The 19,333-nt window shown below is 43.2% G+C and overlaps 2 protein-coding genes across 4 annotated transcripts in view; one reads left to right on the top strand and one right to left on the bottom strand.

The window, feature by feature from the left end:
* Window positions 1-6,725: 6,725 nt before the first annotated feature.
* gphb5 (glycoprotein hormone subunit beta 5) lies at window positions 6,726-9,610 on the bottom strand. The gene is made up of 3 exons (XM_076027443.1): window positions 9,582-9,610; window positions 8,717-8,915; window positions 6,726-6,928 (listed from the first exon to the last, which is right to left on the bottom strand). The coding sequence occupies exons 1-3, from the start codon at window positions 9,608-9,610 to the stop codon at window positions 6,737-6,739; spliced, it is 420 nt and encodes a 139-aa protein (XP_075883558.1). The 3' UTR covers window positions 6,726-6,736.
* Window positions 9,611-12,195: 2,585 nt separating this feature from the next.
* The window catches only part of LOC142889080 (uncharacterized), a 41,652-nt gene continuing 34,514 nt past the window's right edge, over window positions 12,196-19,333 (top strand). For all 3 annotated transcript variants that reach the window (XM_076027692.1, XM_076027693.1, XM_076027691.1), the window contains exons 1-2: window positions 12,196-12,329; window positions 16,918-17,042. In XM_076027692.1, coding sequence (XP_075883807.1) covers window positions 16,955-17,042 — 88 coding nt within the window. In that variant the 5' untranslated portion in view covers window positions 12,196-12,329; window positions 16,918-16,954. The remainder of the gene's footprint in view (window positions 12,330-16,917; window positions 17,043-19,333) is intronic.

Below are 19,333 nucleotides of genomic sequence, written 5' to 3'. Positions count from 1 at the left end.
TATATGGCAGCGTCCTGGCTGCAGCTTACTAAGAGGATCAGTGTAATGTGAAATAATCCTCAGTTCCTGTTTAACATCACAGAATCCAATTTGGCTACACGGACAGGTAATGTTCCAATCACAGGTGGCATTGTTTCAGCCCTCAAAAAGCTGCCCTGCAATGATTGGTTTAGCCGTCGTCCTCCTGCGTTCTCTGCCCGTGCGTCAACGCTTAATCCAATCTGGCCCTCTTCCAACAAAACTTTTTTTTTAGTAGCTGTGAGACTCGGAGGCCAATTACTGGCGGGGCAGCGGAATTACCATGGTCAGTTTCCCCGCGGATGGCGAGAGCCGTGGGCAAGCTAAAGGAAACAAAGGAGAAATTAGACTGTCAAGACTTTGAAGCGGCTCCGGCGAGCCCACCTGAGGCTCCGCCTGGACGCTCCTATAGGAGCGCCTTCACTGCCAAGATGAAGCACATGCTTTTCCTCATTAGCATTTACTCAAATAGTGCGAAGAAAACATTCTATTTTTCTCCAACAGGCATCAGTCCGCTCCGGTTGCGCGGCTAGTTTACCTCTAATCTCAGCAGCTCTGTTGACAGGGTAACAATTTATCTTAACTGTCAGTCAGGATATCAATGATCTCTCTGTCTCTGACTCTCTCTCTCTTTGATGCCCAATAACATTGCGGCTCCAAGACTGATGCAAAATAACACAATAGACATTGTTTGTGAAATATGCAGGTTTGGATTGAATTACTTGAATTGCGAGGATGACTCGTGCTTCAAACTTACCACAGAAAAAGTGTCAGACTTATACTTCACGAAAAGGAAGTGAATTCGATGTGGCTTCCCCCTTTTCTAGAGTCTAAGTTTAGCCATGAGGAGCAGTTCATGTGAGAGGACAACCTTCAGCGTGTTTTAGATTCACCCGGAAACAGGACCCCCTTTCACACAGTAAAAGAGCTGCGCTAGAATGACTGATTAAACAAGCGCTTTCATATTATCAGGTTCTTGAGATCCGAGCGTTTCATTTCCCTCGAGTGGCCCATGGGGTTGAAATGTGACTGGATCCAGACTGAAGAATGAGGATGTGCGATCATTCCAACCCATTACGCCCATCAAGATCTGGAATTATTTGATGGTAACCTTCAGTTGCTCCGCAGACGTCACTTGGGGGTTTGAAGAGAACAGAGGAGAAAACACAGAGAGATGTTCCCTTAATTGAAAGTGTCAAGGTGTCAACCCCAGTGGATAACTGGAGGATTCAAAGTTAAATCTGACCATTGACTGGTGTTCTTCCAAGTGTTGGCCCCACGACGCAACAGTCAACAAAGCGTTGGCATTCATTTAATAATATGAATTTCAACGTCATATTTGAAACACTCAGCCAACACACAAGAAGCAAACAGCCTGTGATTCATTCCTTCTGTCCCTTTTATAGGCGGCGAGCCCATATTGAGGTGATCAAGCTTTTTATACACAAATGACTAATCATAAAGTTTGTGTTATCCTTTTGCCGTTAGCATGCACATTGCATTTTAATGCCATTGCTTTTGAAATGTCTGACTTTGTTGTTCTTTTCCGCTCAAATGAATATTTATGAACGTCAATTCCCTGTTTGTGGCAGAGTCAACAGCCGGTGATTCCACTGGCGGCGCAGATGAAAGTTTAATGTCTGAGTGTAAACTGAATGAGTTTTGTGGTGCTGGTGTCAAAAGCACTTTTGCCGCTGTGCAGAGGTAACGACCGGATGGCAATGTTGTGACCTTCTGTCGTTGCGGTGGCATATTTTTCACTTCTGACTCCTGCAGAGAAGGTGGGCGTGCTGTGACCCCCTCCGCCACCCCTCGCAGTTCCACTGTATGTCAGAGGTATTCGTGGCTGCATCCAGTGGGCGATCTGTTGGAACACACTGAGGAGGATGCTAAGTTAAAATGGAACAAGAAATATTTCAATCTGTGTACAGTCTGTCTCACCTCCAGCAGGGGGGGGCGGGGGGGGGGGTTCTTTTGCTAAATTGAGATCCAGGAGCAACCAAGATTGTTTAAAGGGTGTGCAGCTTCAGAGCTCCTGTTTATTAATCTTCTATTTGCCCCCATACACACAGAAACATAATGTCAAACCTGTTTTTCTACAGTTTTGCCCATCATCTGCTAAGGAGTGTTGGGCTGCTGTTGTCTGACCAGATTATTTTTCGATTCATTGGACAAAGACAAAATAATAATGAACAGGAATCATCAACATGAAAAGAATGAAACTCATTTATTTTTATTTTTATAAATGTGACAACTTGTATTAGCTGCAGCAATGTGATTGCAGAACTAGTGTGACCTTTAAATAATGAGCTGAGCTGTTACCATGAGTCACAAAGGAGTTCATTTCAGTGCGTGTCACAGACCAGCAGGTAATCTGGCCATTCATTACCTGTAACCTTGCTTTACGTCAAACCATGACAACATGAAGGAGGAAGGGAGCTTCTGATTTTTTTTACACATTTAAAACCTTTTTTATTATTCGATTTGATTTCTTTCATTTTCTCAACTCTTTTGTTTAATGACCCAAAACCAGGACAGTGATGGAAAAAAAAGCATCAGAGTGATGATCAGGGGCTGCTGTAGCTGAACAAGCTGTCTATGACAGTTTGCAGGAAATAATAAACTGTTTCAAGTTCAGAAATGAGAATGATCACGCAGATCAGTCAGAATGAGCAATAGATGTAAAGGTGCTTCTTTGTTTAGCATCACAATTTTGATGCTAAATCAACTCTGTTGATGACACATGATTGACGTGGCTTTGCTGCGGCTGCAGCTTGGACTCTGTGTTATGTACAGTGAAAATGGTTCCACCAAAGTTGGACTTAGACTGGGTGAGAGCTCGCCTTCAGCTCAGCAAGTCCAATGATCTGAACTCTGGACATATATACATATTATATTGTTCATAAAATGCCAACATTTGCTTGAATACCTAAAAGATTTGCTATTTGCTGCTGCAAGTGGCTGGTTTCAGGCACTGAGGAGGTGCGACTGCTAACAGAGCTTCCAAAGTGGCTGCTCTGTTCAACCCTCCAGCTGGAGCTGTGGATGTTGTTCCAATCACCTGCTATGTTTCTGTTCATTTATAGGCTCTTTACCAAAAGGGGATGTGATAGAAATCTATAGGATGAAAATTCTCTGTGGAACATCAGAAGGTCACAGACATGTCTCTATGAAGCAGATAAGTAATGTGACTACATTCAGTGCTGTTATGCAACGATGAGGTGGAGTCGCTGTCTTCTGTTGCCACAGTTTTAAATTCTTGCAGTCTAGATGTTCTCATTTCGCCCAATTTCTCAGTCTATGACCGGATAAAGGCTTGACAGGGCGAGTCCTGGTTGTCCGCCTCTGGTCGTCTCTCTTCGGATCGGCATTCCAAGTAATGGTCCCTTCTCCCTGCTGTGGGTGATTTGCTCCCTCTGGGTCTCTGCACGAGTCCTCAGCTGCGGATGTAACATTTGGACTTCGTCAGTGAGGCGTCACCCACATCATATAAGACGTCGATTGCAATGAACCCGACAAAGGCATCTCAGGCGGGTGCGTCCCCCGAGGAGCCTCACCCATGGAGCAGCTCGGCTGCATTCCGCGCCGGAGCTCTGTCACTGACCAAGATCCCCAAAACACCGCCTGTCCCTGCAGGAGAGACTGTATAATTCATAACCCCAGTCACAACCTGCCACGCTGCTGTTTCACCCAGAGAGAGGACTTTGGCCCCGGAGCTCCACAGCTTAGCAAACAGTTCACCTGCCTGAACGTCAACCTGCTTCTAACCTGCAATTAACAAGTGAGGGAGTGAGTGACAACCAGTTTAACTGACCTGGAGGAGCTGCAGTTCATTAGGAGGTTAGTCGCTGCATCAATAATTCTCCATCCTTAAATAGAGAATAAATTACATTTTAAATGTGAGGATTTGCATATTTTAATTGTAAATCATGTTGCATAATTAACTCAAGTCAAGTATTCTCCTAATTCTGAATGAGAATATGAACACGGCGGAAAGTATATTTTGCATTCGGCTAACCTAAATTTCTCATCCATGTCTGTGTGTGTGGGTTTTTTTTTTTTTTTTAGCTCAGCAGCAGTGAAAGCTCTGATATGAGTCATCTTGTTCCCCCCCTGAGCTCCAGTAGGAGGTCACAGACCCCAGGTTAGAAACTCCCAGTGATGGCTTCATGAGGACTCCCTCCTCCGCTGCGCCTCCTCCGGAGCCTCCCTGCCAAGAGCTGCGGCATCCGCTTCACACTGTCCTCCCCCTGCTGCCGCGGGAGGATGTGGTAATGTCACAAACGATTAGGACAGCGGGGGTTGTTAGAGTGACTCTCCTGTCAGCCTGGTTGAAGATAGCCAAGGTCTCGGGAGAGCGAGGTGTCCAGACAGCCAAGCTCCCCTCACTCTTCTACCTTTTAACCTCTGCATCTTGTCTGTAGCTTTCAAAAGCCCCCTCAAGTGATGCTTGCTGCTCCTGTTTGGGTCCTGTTAGGGAGACGCTTGCTTTTTTTTTATTGAGTTGAGTTTATGAAAGCGAAATGGATGGCAGCAAAAAATAACCACCGAAACTAAAATAAATAATAAAAAAAATAATAAATACATAAATATGTAAACAACTGCTAGTTTGAAATTAATCGTTTCTGAAATGGAAAGCTTTCATAATATTTATTATCGGAGTCAGAATTATCTTCGAGTTTACACATTGTGTTGACTCACCCAAGACGCTGGAACCTTCCGACCTCTTGACATCAGGAACAACCTCACTGTTCCTCTAAAGTCCCCAGTAATATCCTCCAAGGACTGAGATCACCTGCAGAGGACGCTTGGTGTCAGTCAAGTTTGGATTTGACACTGAGTAACAGTGTATTGAAGTTTGGCAGCTTGAAATAGAGCCAAATCAATTGAAGCGAATGATTTTCTTTGCACTGATTGACATTGTTTAAGTCATGTGATCAATTTATGTGCTTACAGTTAGAAGGGCATCAGGGCCATGGAAGGTCATTCAGGTTGGATATTGATTTGTGTCTGTGTTAAATTATTATATGTGCTTCTACCAAAATCTCCGAAATCAACTTTATGATTTCTCTGAATATAAAATCAAATCTTTATACTTGCATTGTATTTTAAAGCCCTCAAATGTAGACGTATGTGTATAAAATGCTAGCATTTTTTTTTTTTTTATAAAATAAGGTTTTGATGGTACGTGTGCCAAAAACATACCACAATCTAAAAATAAACAAATTATAATAACAAACTCACACATCAATACAGTATGAAAAATCAATTTCTCTGTTGATCTCAGGATGGTTTGTCTTCAGCGACGCATTAACTAATGGCCATTTAAGTATCGATATTAGGAACTAATCTACTTACTGTGTATCTGCTGGTGGATTGACCAATATCTTTCATGACAGCAGTTACTGCATTAGTGTGATAATTAATGTTGCATTTCCATCTAAGATAAATACAGGTTAACAGGTTTCGAACAATGATAAAAAACTAACCTGTGGTCTTGGGGGTTTTTCTCACAGGATGAACAGCAGCAACGACAAGAAGCAAAATATTATATAAAAAAAAAAACGTACTCTTTTACTTTATGTATTTTAAGTATAGGTGAATTTCAGGAAAATAACAGCAGATTTAAAAACAAAAAAAAAACAAAAACAATAACGTGATCAATTTCAGATGTCAACATTTTTAATGGAAGTATGTCAATAGCGACACAAAAACATACACAATGTTTGTATGGTCACGACCTGAAAAAACACTTGTCCTCTTAGTTTGAAATGTACACCTTTTTCTTCACTTCCTGTCTTTGTCATTCAAACTTTCAAAACATTCGATTCCCCCTCCTTGCCTCGCTGCTCTTTAAGCACTCTCAGTGTTTCATTGGGTTTCGCTCCGTTTGCTGATATATGGTTTATTCCACCTTTAACCCCCTACCCCCCTACCCCACCCCCCCCACACACCCACAAACGCACATCTTATAATTGTATTATGTTTTCTTTTCTTTTTGTATTCTGCCATTGATCATTGCTACAATGTCCCACTCTAATGTTAAAGCCTCCTCACAGTGTAAATGCTCACTGACCCATTGATCCCTCTATTATCTCTGGCAAATCGAACCGCCTTGCTGGGAACAGCACTTCCTGATAGCACCGGTGAATCAGCGACGACTGCATGTAGCCCAGCCTGCCAGGTCAAAATATTGTCCCCTCTCATTATTTACTTGATATGAATCTATTGCGACAGTGTCTGATAACATGCAGAGGACTTGCAGTACATACTGTTGAACTGTTTTCCAGTAAAAAAAAAAAAAAAAACATGCATTTATTTCTAATTAAATGTCTTTATTTCTTTTAATGCAGCAAAGAAAGATGTTACAGTTGCAAAAACGATCTTAATTTCACCCGAAGTTTTATAACATCCCACTTAGGGGACCCGAAAATCCCGCAGTGTGTTGCCTCAGTGTGTCTTTGCAGTGAGTCAGGCACAAGGGCAGCGTCTGGACTCGTTTCAACCAAAATTGAACAGAACCTTGTGATTGCCGAACTCTGTTGTGATCCAAAGACATTGTTGGATAAAGTGGAATCGGTCTGCCGTATCCACAAACCCGAGCCCCAAAATCAACCATCTCCAAGACTAATGGAACCTCTTACACTCAGTGTTTGTTTTTTTTTAATCTTGCTGCTGCTTGACGTGTGTCTGCCTTTGGTGGTTCTCTGTTTGTGTGCTAGACTGATGTGATACACTCAGTGGTGCTGGTCAGGCAAACCCCGCAGTCGCATCTCAGGGCCACAGTGTAGGTGTACGTCGGGTCGACCTTGGGCAGACAGTTGGGAAGTCTCACGGTGACGAGGCGCGTCAGGTTGTAGGTGCAGACTCGCTGGTGGGACTCAATGAAAGGGGGCTCCAGGACGGGCCTCTGCAAACAGAAGTCAGTAAAAAACGCTTGCTCAGTCTGACAAGTCATGACTTCGCTGGGATAAGAAACTCGCCACTTTAGGAACTTTTGACTTGGCCGGCGTTATCGCTGTTCTGAGGGCCTGATTTCATCCATTTTCAACACCGGCTCTGTCCGGCACTCAGGGTTGCAGGATGCGAAGTTATAAAGAGCATTTATTTATTTATTTATTTATTTATATATTGTACGCTTGTTTTTCTCACTTTTCCCTGAAATCTTTCCCTCAACACTATAAGTCACGTATATATTATATCACACCCAGGTACTTTTAGCAAAAAAAAACAACAAAAAAAAAAAACACAGCAGCACAGCCCACTCATCTAAACACTGCCATCCAGCAGCACTGATGGTCAAATACCAACACAGGGAAACTCAGGCAGTCCGGCTGAAAGCAGAGCTGCTGCGTATGTTTCCTTGTCACAGTGCAACAAAACAAAACAAAAAATTTATCAGAAAAATATATAATTTTAACTCATTCATTCATTCATCTTCCATACCCGCTTATTCCCGAGCTCAGGGTCACGGGGGTCTGCTGGAGCCTATCCCAGCTGTCATAGGGCGAAGGCAGGGTGACACCCTGGACAAGTGGCCAGTTATATCATTTTAACTGAAAAATATAAGTCCTTGTGGTTTTTCAGGTATATTTTTTAAGGTCACACAAAACATTTGGAGATGAAGCTGAATTTTTTACATGTTACAGTGAGTTAAAATCCTGGAAGCTGTTTGTTCATCCTGATCATTTAGTTTTAGATTAGATATATAGTGTGATTAATATAAGGCCATTTGACCCCTTAACTCTTAAAGCCACACTGTATATTGAGTATCTCCTGTTTATGAAGCTGGCGAAAAATCAAACGAAAGCCTCTTGGGCACGCACGCACACTCACCCACTCAGACCACTGAACGCTGAAGAATCATGCCTGCTGTCACTGAACACCAAGCGGCAGACGAAACTCGGCTTTTTAATAATCACTTTCTGACTGCTTTTGAAATCCAACTGTGTCCTCTGCGCACGTGAGACATTGTTAGAGAAAGTAGCGCTGCCACTTCAATCCGGGCTCCGCCGCGCTTTTCCACTCTTGCAGAACATTAATTTCATTTTCAGTGCAGATGGCCATAAAGGCAAATCCCCCCCCCCCCACCCCACACACACTCACTCCACCACCACCACTAGCGCTCGGCAGCTGCATTAGCATCACACAGCTTCTCATTACTGCGCAGCACAGAAATACTAAAACCCCAGCCAGGCCTTATAAACACAGGAATCTATTTTTCTCTTCTACGTCTCATCAATCTGTGCACCTGCGCCAATATTTGTCACACGGCTGAAGGCTTTCGTTGCACTTGCGCTGACCTCTGTGGTGAGGGTGAAGGGAAAACAAATATTCTCGGTGGGATCCCACTCATCTCCATCTCTGCGGGTCCGTCTCTACCTGTGGACCCACCCCCACCGCCACCACCACCACCACCAATCACCGCCCTCCCCCCACTTTACTGTCTGACCGCTTGTATTTCATCCAATCGGCCCCCCCCACCCCCCTTTCCAGACGTGAGCTGATGAAAAAAAGCAGACTCCATTCTTTTGTGTAAAGTTGTCAGCTTTGCTTATACATCACCTCTCAGTATAATCACATTTACACACCCTCTCCTCCTGGCGCGTGTGTGCGCGTGAGAGAGAGAGAGAGAGAGAGAGAGAGAGAGAGAGAGAGAGAGAGAGTACAGTACAGTAGCTGGCGCCCGCTTGCTCACCTCCCAAGTCTCACAGCGCCCCCAGCAGGCATCTGTGGTGATGTGCAGCCCCCCGCAGCCGGGCTTCCTGGCCAGGAAGGTGAACTCTCGCACGGCGCAGCCCATGAAGCGACGCAGGCTGACGGCGGACGAGTGGCGGAGGGAGAGCGAACATGGAGAGAGGCACAGCAGCAGCAGCAGCAGCGGCAGGTAAAGCTTCCTAGGGAGCACAACAAGCAAATATTTCCATAACTAGTGAAGAGATGTAATTATTAGAATAAATATATATATATATTTTTTAATTTTTTTTTTAGGAAAAATTGTAATGCATGTTGTGGTAAACATACACGTACAGTAGACCTGTTTGAGTGTATTTTTGTCGTTCATAATGACAAAAAATAGACCAAAAAAATTATTTTGCCCCCCCAAGCACACACGTACAAACACACACACCCTCAGAATATGACAATGATAATAATGTTTGACACTTTTGAATGTCAACCTTTTGATTTTTTTGTTTGCATGATGATATACAGTAAATACATGATTTGTATCTCATGAATCTCATTAACGTAAGACTAGTAGATACTGTCTGTTGACTGCGCACTGTACCTATTGGGGAAGGACTTTCAACAGGGCTTTTGGCAGCAGTGCTTAATTCAGCTCAGCAAGGTCAGCCAACAAGGAATAATAGCAACAATAACAATTCCCTTAAGTCATGTATTCACTATTTTTATCATGAAATAATAATAGAGAACTCTATTATACTGAGTACTGTGTGGAGAAAACAAAATAACAAAGAAAAACAATATGATAATCATGTTTACACATACCATAATATTTATATAAAGAAGTTGCTGAAGTGAAAACAGGTATATGAACTCACAGTTGTGGATTCTTCCTTTGCAGGCTCATCTTGGTTTTGCTGCTCCGTCTTTCCTCTTGAATCTACAGACTTCTTAGACTCTCCAGATGCTGCGATGAACCATATTTGCCAGTGCGCTCTGTTGGACCTGAACCTGGACTTTATATCATCCTCAGTCAGCCTGTCATAGGTTGACGATCTCTCCTCAGGTCCTCCTGCAGGCTCTTCTACCTGTCACCGCCCATCCAGCTTATCCGACCACCTTGTGTCTACTCCATTAGCTTAATTAGAAGGAAGAGTCGACTCTTTTGTTCCCAGCCAGTGACATGGAAAATGAGGAACAAAGTTCTCAAACAGAGTGTCTACCTGTGTCTATTTTTCACTCATCCGAGCTCAATTAGTTGGCTCCTGACACGGACCCCACTCCTGTTCTCACACGTTGACTGTGATGACTTCACTGCTCGCTGCCTTATTCTATCACGTAATGTTTTTTTTTTTTCATCGTGTCTTTATGCCCCCCATGACATTTCCTTTATTACAGAAACCATGTCCTGCAGGCTTTCCAGCTCGGGTTCAACGGAGAGGTAGCATGATGAAGAGCACATCAGATATGAAGAAGTTGGAAAAAATTGATCGGGATGAGTAACCTCCTCATCAAGAAATGATCACCGTCAGAGGCCCTGCAGGCGGCGTGTGGAAGCAGCCAAGCGGCACCGCTCTCAAGCAGTTCAGGAAATGAATCTTTTTAAAAGTAAAGTCGCGGGCCAAGCAATTAAAGTTAGATTAGGCGAAATATTGAGGGGGATGAGTCAGGGATGGGTTCACGCACAGATACCCTGTCGTCCCCACTATCAGGAAGAATTACCCGTCTGCAGGCTATTATTGAACAATGTGCAGGGGGTAGAGTAACAGAATGCATGTAATGGGATAACAGTGGTGTTCACAATGAGGTTAATTCAGTGCAAAGGGAGTAAGCCTGGATTTCCAAAAGCTGGCTTTTGTGTAATTATTCGCTGATTTGAAAATGAGAGATTAGGTATTAGCTTAATTTTTGTCACACATTTTCATTAATTTTTTGGGGGGAATTTTTTTTCTTCTTCTTAATGAATCTCTCCAGGTTTGAGTTCATGTGCTTTGCATTTAATCAACAATAATCTTGAAATATAAAACAGTCCGATGGACACTTCAGCAAAGTTTTGTTGTGTACTATTACCTCTATTACTTGAAAGTTTCCCCTGTGTATTACGCAAGATCCACTGGAAATAAGTGCCATGGCTACAATTAAAGACGGAAACAACCTGAGATAAACTCTGACCCTTAAAGGTCAGTGGTGGGGGGAAAAAAAGGTGAACAAGGCAACATCTGATTAGCAGAAAGAACACACACACACAAATTTGTACACACTTTCTCATACAATGTTTTTCTCTTTATCTTTACTACCTTCTACATTGTAGATACATACCAAAGACATCAGATGTATGGGCAAGATATATGGAATTATGTAGCAAAGCAAAAATGTTAAATAACTCAATATGTTAATTCCTAGAAACACTGGTCGTAGTCCATATTCAACTCAAAGTCTCATTTCACATCATTAATCAATTTATATTTGACTCCAGTAAAAAAAAATAAAATCAATAAAACACATTAGCTTAAAAAAAATATTTACAGGTTAAAGTTTGTTTTGAAGGTGAGAATGGTGTTCTAAATAAATCACTCCTAAAACGAAATATTTTAAAGGAATCAACAACATCCTGTCTCTATCTTTTTCTGTTCGTTTTTACCTTCCCATTCACCCAATGGAAACATGATTGTGTGCTGCCCTCTGCTGCTCTTTGGTAGAACTTGAACTCATCCTAACTGCCTTAATAGTGCACAGCTGCAAAGCAGTGGTAAATGATTCCTGGAAAATCAAAACAGACCTGTATCATGACAACATCAGTCACAAAAACCGGAGTTAGTTCTTGTTGCTGCAAAATGTGCTTGTACTTCGTACACAGACCTTATCTTGTGGAATGCACAGTCATCTAATGTCACTGGTATGTGAAAATGCAACTTTAACTACCAATAGCGGAAGTTTCCTTTCGAGAACAATATGGTAAATACTAAACGTGTCCTCAGCTTCTAAAACACTGGTAGGCTATAACTTTTCACTCAACGTATATAAAAGAGTGTGTTGAATTAATTTAGCTAACCCTCCTGTTAGCGAGACAATGGCAGCTAGCTTACTGCTAAGTAGTTTTCAGCCAGCCCCCCGTAGTTTAGTGTGGTTTTCACGCCGTTTCGCTTGTTTTTGTTTTTTTTAGGAAAGTGTATGAATGGAATGTATCTTTTTAGCCTGTCCCCTAAAAATGTACTTGACCAGCCTCTTCTTATTTATGTCTGTCCCTTCCTATTAAGGTAGGAGAGGAAACTTGAATGGCGTGTCGAGGGTTTGAGTCGGTTCCAGCGTTAGTTGACATTAAACCTCGCGTCACATGCACTTGTTGTGGGTAGACCTTTATCCCAGGTGACAGCCAAAGGGGCCAAACTCAGAGAGGGTGTGTATGTGTGTTCGAGGAGTCGGTGCTTTCTATATTTAGTGTCTGTGAGTTTGTCCCACAGCCCCGGTATGGCTGTGGCGGCTCCGGTGACAGTCGGGCCCAGTCCTCCTGGAGCTTTGCGGGCGTCACTTGTGTCCAACGGCGCTTCGGGTTTCACTTCCACCGAGGAGCAACTTCACACTGGAGGCCACTATTGGCATCTAAAGCGTCTTTACTCTTTGTGCATGTGAGTACTGACTTCTTATTCTAACGTTTCCTTACACCATTGAGCGTTTTGAGGCTACTGTTATGTGCAGTTTAAAAATAAATACATAAATAATAAAAATAATAATAATAATGATAATAGCAATGTGTTTGGTGATGTCAGCAAAATCCAGCAGGTGTCCCAAGAGCTGTTTAAACGACGTTCTACTGTCCGCCTACGCTCTTCGTTTGCACACTTTGATTCTTCTGCGTTGACATTTGCAAGGTGACGGCACATGTTGACATTATGAGTTCTATTTAAAAGTCATCTGTTCCTCCTCAAGGACTCATAGTACGTCTCGGTTGACGTGATCTGAGAGCAGCCGCGCACCACGTGTCCTCCAGCAGCTATTTATGGGCCGCGGCTTTTTCATAACGCGCGCTATCACAGTCATGCAGTCGGAGCAGAGAGCGCACTTTGGAAAGACTGTTGCTTGCATGTATACAAGCAACGCTGACAAGGAGGAGCGTGTTGTATCTGCAGCTTTATCTCTCAGGTCAAAGGAACAGACGCGTTTAAACATTTCATCCATTTAAAAAAAAAAATTTTTTTTTAGCCCGTGCAAACACAACAAAGAACGTTTTCAAAGTATTACACCTTATTTAACCCAAATGCATTGACAGGAGTGCCTGTGTACAATGTACCGCAGGAGTACCTGCAGGTTTAGTAATGATGACGCCTGCAACCAGGTGTTCACGCTGCGCTTTGAGATCAAGTATTTACATTCTATTCTTAACACGTGGAAGGTATAACAAAACTCTAAACAAAAATTGACCTATTTATTTCACCAATGCTAATGACAGAGGACTAAGACGACAATTTCACACAGATGTTTTCAGTATTCGTTTGAAATCCTTTTTTAATTTCTGCACATTAGAGGAAAATACACTAAGAAAACTTAAGGGTTAGTGTTTGCTTGTTAATATGTGACTATCATCATATTATGAAATCTATTATCTGGTCTGAGCTCATGTTAAATTTAAGCCCTGCAAAAACCCTGACATACATGTGCAAGTTGTTAAACCCATTAAACAACATTGAAACGAGCACAGGTTTAGATGATAATTAAAGTAAATTGTGAAGCCTTCTGCTAAGCACGCAGGATTAGAAGTGAATTGCATGACAGCGTGACCTTTGGTGATGGCGACATACCCAAAGATTAGAGCTGCACACTCACAACTTAATGCCGAGCAGTCAGGTAGAGCCAGACAGTGACAGTGACAAAGTGGTCAGCTTGTCTCTATCTAAATGTTTCCCACTGTAAAACCCATTCAAACATTCAAAACAACATCACAAATATTTTTCAAAGTGGTTATCGCAACTCACAGACATAATACTGTGATGATTATTGAAGCATAACAACTTTGCTACTATCAATTCATCTGTGAAAAGTTAAATCCAGACTTTTGTCATAGCTCATGTTATACCATCACGTGTTTAAGTGAGTATATATGCTAAATATTATATACATATATACACTGATATATCTGCTGGAGATTGCACCCACAATGACTCAAGTGCTTTCAGTCCGTGGGGAAGCAGAGGTCGCCTTCTGCTATTGTCCCGTCCTGCGAAGGTGTGCCTGTGAACCTGCCGCGACCGGTTGAGCGACACCGATTCTGCCGGGTCATTGTCCGAGCTCGCACAAAGAGCTCAGAAACATGCTGGAACTCATTGAGAGAGCGCACGGCGCCGCCGACGGGAGGGAAGCATTGCTAGTTGCTGCCAGGGAAGTGATGTTGCAGGGATGTGTCACATCAACCACCATACATCATTTGGATATTTTATTCTCATTCCAGTGCCTCGCCTCTGCTGTAGTGGTGTCTCAACTGGACAGATACAAATAGAAACGCATTTTTAAAGCCTTTCCAGATGAGGTTGCTGCCTCCTGTCCCCTTCAGCCCCAAACTTTTTCCACAAGTTGAAGATGCTTCATGGCTCTCTGCCTTGATGCCACAATTAGCCCAGCAAGATTGGCTCTGACTTGGGTTGACATGTAAAGAGCCATGTTCTCCATCTTCCCTCTCTTTCCCTCCTGGACTTGGTTCGCTTCTTGTTTCCTCCGGACACACTCCCTGTCTTTACTCCTCACACTTCTGTTGTTTACCCTGGTAGGCGGACTCTCACCTTGCGCTGGTCACTCGCGCTGCAGCTGACACAAAGCCCAGGGATAATTCAAATGCCGTGCTATTGAGGTTTGACCCTCAGCCGGCTGGTGCGGCAGTGCTTTTAGAAATTGCACGTGTTAATCGTTGCAGCCCTTCCGCAGCACAGGGACTAGTAGACTTGAAATAAACTCCAGGGGTACTAAAATGTATTTCTCTGAAAACTCAATGTATAGAGGTCCTACCCGAAAAATCAGCATATCAAGTAAAAGTTGTTTTATTTTGGCAATTTCACATAAAAGATGAAAGCAACACATTTTATTGAGCCATTCCACGCAAATTGTCATCTCAAGCAGTTCCTTGTTGTAACTTTGCTGATTAAGATTTTCAGCTTATTAAAACCACAAACCCACAAACTCAGAAAATTATTGTTGTTTTTTTTATGCTGCAAGACCTGATCAGCAAAATCCAAAGAAATAAAAACTTGAAATATATTGATTTGCACATTTTTCCTTTATATAATATGTCAACTTCACCTTTTAAGTTGAATTGCAGAAATACAGCAACCTTTTCAGGATATTCTAATTTTCTGGGTAGGACCTGTATATGTTTTTTTTTGTGTTGTTGAGATTTCATCTAACCAATCAACTGAGTCCATAAATCTGCAACGCCAGCTTTGAGAGCACAAAAAGTGATTGCTTTCATGCATTATAACAGTGTCGTACGTGATAATTCTTCTTCTTGACAACGCGACAACCCAGATACAGAAATACAATTTAAATTTGACACGTCGATTCAATCTGGGGGGCTTTTTACCATTTGGTTTCTCTTACAGGCACTTTGCGGTATCTGCTCGACCCCTTTTAGCTTGATTGGACTACATTTGACACGGCTGTCAATAGGCCAGTAACTGTCACTCTCCTCGGAGGCTCTTGGATTTACATCTGCGCCCTAATTCAATGCAGGGGGAGAAATAGAGGAAGGAGCAGATACAGAACATACCGCTGGATTTGCCCTGATGTGACGCCAACGCTGTGGCCGTACTGACCCACACTGCGGCCCTGCTCCCGGCATTTGTTGCTCCGCCCACGCTGGCGACACCCGGCGCTCATTCGCACCGATTTATTTTAGCCACGCTCACCTGTCTCTTCTCCCGAGCTGTCAGTCACGCTAGCGTTTCTCTAAAACCCAAACACCTGCTAGTCAAAAATCAAAACACCTCCATTGTTGGACAGCGCGCTTCGCAGAAGCGAGAGAATCGGGAGCGATGTCTAAATGTCAGGCATTTTTTCCAGTTCATTCCTGCAACGCCCTAGGGCGAGACAGAACAAGACGAGTCCAACGCCCTTCACCCAGCACCAGAGCAGACTGCCTGGGAGCTGCCTTTTATTGTCGGAAACATGATGATGAACTCTCTCTCTGCTGGTTTGCCCGCCGACGTGCAGAGTTTCAGAGTCAGAGACTTTCCTCAGCAAGAATGACTTTAACCTCCAGCTAAATCAGTCTTTCTCGTTTTCCCCCTGGCTGCAGCATTGCCATGTGGGCCTTCCTTCTTTAACAAGTGTGACATCAAGTGGTGCATTTGCTCAATGCAGCAATTTAAGTCCCCACCGAGCTCACTCATAGAAATCAAAAAGCTTGCTTAGCCACGTGTTGTTGTTGTTGTTGTTGTTGTTGTGAAACTAATTGCAGACGGTATATAGACCTTCAATGCAGGGTCACCCATACCCACACAATATAATCACAGCCAAACAGTAGCAGCTAATAGTTTCACCACTGTGGGATTAGCACAGTTTTCCGTGGAATCTGGTTCACTCTGGGTTCTTTTCCGCCACGCAATTTACCGTGCGAGTCTTTGTGAGCTTCACAGTCGGGAATGATGTCAAGTTGACCACATTTCAGTAACAAGTCGTATGGGCTGATGGAGGGATAAATACAAGAATAGGTGGCTTTTCGAGTGTTGACGCGTGACTCAGCCGCATTGAGTCAAAAGTTTTTGGGGATCTAGAAATTCCTGAAAATCTCATTCTTCCTACGGAACATCAGTTTCCAATTAGTTTTGGGGTTGTTACTGAGGTGGTAGACTCACAAAATATGCCTCCAAAATTGCAAGATTGCAGCAGAAAATGTAATACAAAATTGCATTGTAATAAAAAAATTGCAGGACAGCTTGTACGGAATTGTTGATTGACAATTGACAATTATGTGGTGTGAGAGGTGTTTGCATGATCTACCAGACACTGACAAACATGGCAGACAGTTGCAGTGACCCGCGACGTCAACCACAATAATTCAGACTGAACCCTCAAGGGCTCACACAGGCGTTTGTCCATGTTTACCTCGGCGACTGTTTGACCTTGGTGGCTTAACTTTGCGCGCGGCCGTCCGTTGAGGTCCTTTGAGCTCTGGTCAGGTGGTCGCACGACATGATAATGAAGTTTGCTTGTCCCACCCGTGTCTTGCAGAGGGGCCATGCTGGCAGGAAGCTGCCAATGACGAGGCATGTTGTCGGACTTGGACTCCAGAGATGACGATGAGGACAGGGGACCCATCCCCCTGGACATCGACAACGTCCACTTGCTCCTGCAGGGTGCGTCCTTTTTCCTTACCGTGACGTCACACTCATATCAAGGGGGGAAAACTTTAAAAAGAAAATGAAATTAACACACTTAAAAGGCTGATTTCGCCCCCTTGTGTTTTTGGGAGGAGGACGTTGCCGTCAATCATTAATTTTTTTTTTTAGCTGCATGTAAACTGTCAGAGGACTGTTGTTGTCTCTTGCTTATAATGAACAGAATTGCAAATGTCACTGTGTGTGACGTCTGTATGGACAACGGAACCTCCTGTGTGCCTTGGATTTTTGAATAATTACCTCGTGACCTTGAGTCACCTTCTCTTTCCCACGCGTTCAAAACTCCCTCCCCACATTTTTCTCCAACCTCAAGGACTGGTTGTGCACTCGCTCGTTTTGTTCTGAAAGGTTTTTATTGCTGCCATTTCTTTTTTTATAATCTTCTCATCGGTGTCATGCTCATGTCAATGCTAGTGTGACCATCAGCGTTGCTTTAATAAGCAGGTGCTTGAAACTAGGAGAGTCATTGTGTCTGCTCAACCTTAAACCAATCCTCAGTGTCTATTTAAAGAAATACTCTGTGTCTCGACTTCAATGTTTTATCTTGTAACCATGATAACTGCTGGAAACAACCTGGCTGGACCGCCCCCCCCTTCTCTCTCTCACTCTCTCACTCTCACTCTCTCGCCTTTTTTTGGGAACCGACTTAAAAAAAAAAAAAAAAAAACCCTTCCGCTGAACTATTTTTAACACACTCCCCACATTTCCTCCCCTCAGTCATTTTATTTAAAGCTCCAAATGTCTTCTCCATTTATGTGCTTTCCAGCTGGTGCGTTGAATAGAATGTGTGATGTAAACTGTATTAGCCACCAACCTCAAGGCTTGTTAAAACGGTAGCGGTCTCACTTTGCGCGCGTGTGCGTGTGTGTGTGTGTGTGTGTGTTTTAAACACTGCATACTCATGTGAAACTTTGAAATACTCATTGTTGCTAGGAATGATTCCTCCAGGCATCAACTGATTGATAAGGTGAGAACTAACTCCATGCTGCCGTGACTTGTGTAAGAATCCAATGTTTTTTTTTTTTAATTGGGTCATTTTGCGTATCATTTTCAACTGCGATGCTGCATTGTGAAAAAAAATGCAGCGTTGCCGTTGTTTAAGAATATGGAAGAGCGAGCAGAGAAGAGCAGACGTGCAGAGAGCTGCATCTCCACGCAGATAATCTCTCAGAAAAGGAAAATGACTTTCACAGACCTGCACTCATTTTTTGCAGAACATCACGCGAGCTAGAAGAGTAACTCTTCCAACCCGACAGCACATCCGTTGTAGCTATTGTCCCAGTGTTGTGAGGAGACCGGCCACGTGCAGGCAGCGGAAGAGAAAACTGGCCTGTCAGGCCCGAGTCTGACTTGCAAGATGAACTCACGTAATGACATTTCAAAAGGACCTCCGGCTGTTGCAGGAGGATCAGCCTGTTGCAGGCCGTGCCTGGGCAGGCCCGAACACCTCTGACTGCAATTAAATGGGGCAGAGTCTTGCGATACCTGCGCAGGAGTGTGGGCGGGATATGTACGTTCAAACGCTGGTTACTCAAAATCGCCTTCGCACTAAATTACTTCTGCCGTTTCATTGAAGTGATGAACTGCGCAACAATGACATGCATGACTCGGACTTAATTTTCACCAGGGGCTGAACCTCCTCAATGACAATGAGTGCCACCAGGGGTATGTTCACTATTTCTTCAGTATTTTAGTCTTTTGAGTTCGCTTTTTTTTTTGTTTTTTTTTTGTACAGCACAAGAACGGGAGTTTCTGTAAGAGGAGGTGAAGTTAGGTGACAGAGCAGTACGACCGGAGGTTTACAGTCACTTCTCTTATTGAAATGCATGTGTGGATTGCCTAGGGTTGTTCTGTGACTGGTTTCCAACTCGATCAAGTAGCTACAGTCATTCATGCACGTCATGTTTGGGATTATACCAGTGGGTAGATTATTATGTATATGTTATGAATAGATATTCCAACTTCAGAACAGCTTCAATAGTGCAGAGTCACAGTTGGCTCTCGTCTTTTGATTGACCTTGATCTCACTTTAATTTGCTGAATGTGCCATGATGGCAAAGACAGAGCTGTGAGAAATTGAAAATGTTTATGGCTGCAGGTTTGTTTTGAATTCAGTCTTGAACTCATATTGTAATACTGTCAAATAAAAACCTTTTGTTATTATTAGCATTGCTGGTTTTTGCTAGTATTGCTTTTAACTTACTGAACAGGACATGGGTTGCTTGTAGTTGGTGGACCTTTGGAAATAT

The sequence above is a fragment of the Nelusetta ayraudi genome, unplaced genomic scaffold (genome assembly GCF_046127955.1).
Source record: "Nelusetta ayraudi isolate G7.1 ecotype Tasmania unplaced genomic scaffold, CSIRO-AGI_Nayr_v1 ptg000021l, whole genome shotgun sequence".
NCBI classification, from domain to species: Eukaryota; Metazoa; Chordata; class Actinopteri; order Tetraodontiformes; family Monacanthidae; genus Nelusetta; species Nelusetta ayraudi.
This window is presented reverse-complemented; position numbering and strand designations above follow the sequence as displayed.

Bases quoted from the DNA above. Each gene is read 5' to 3' on its own strand.
- gphb5 (XM_076027443.1), bottom strand. From the start codon at position 9,610: ATGAGCCTGCAAAGGAAGAATCCACAACT. The intron at 8,916-9,581 runs GTGAGTTCATAT...TGTGCTCCCTAG, and splicing joins CAAAGGAAGAATCCACAACT to GAAGCTTTACCTGCCGCTGC. The intron at 6,929-8,716 runs GTGAGCAAGCGG...TTCTGTTTGCAG, and splicing joins GGCGCTGTGAGACTTGGGAG to AGGCCCGTCCTGGAGCCCCC.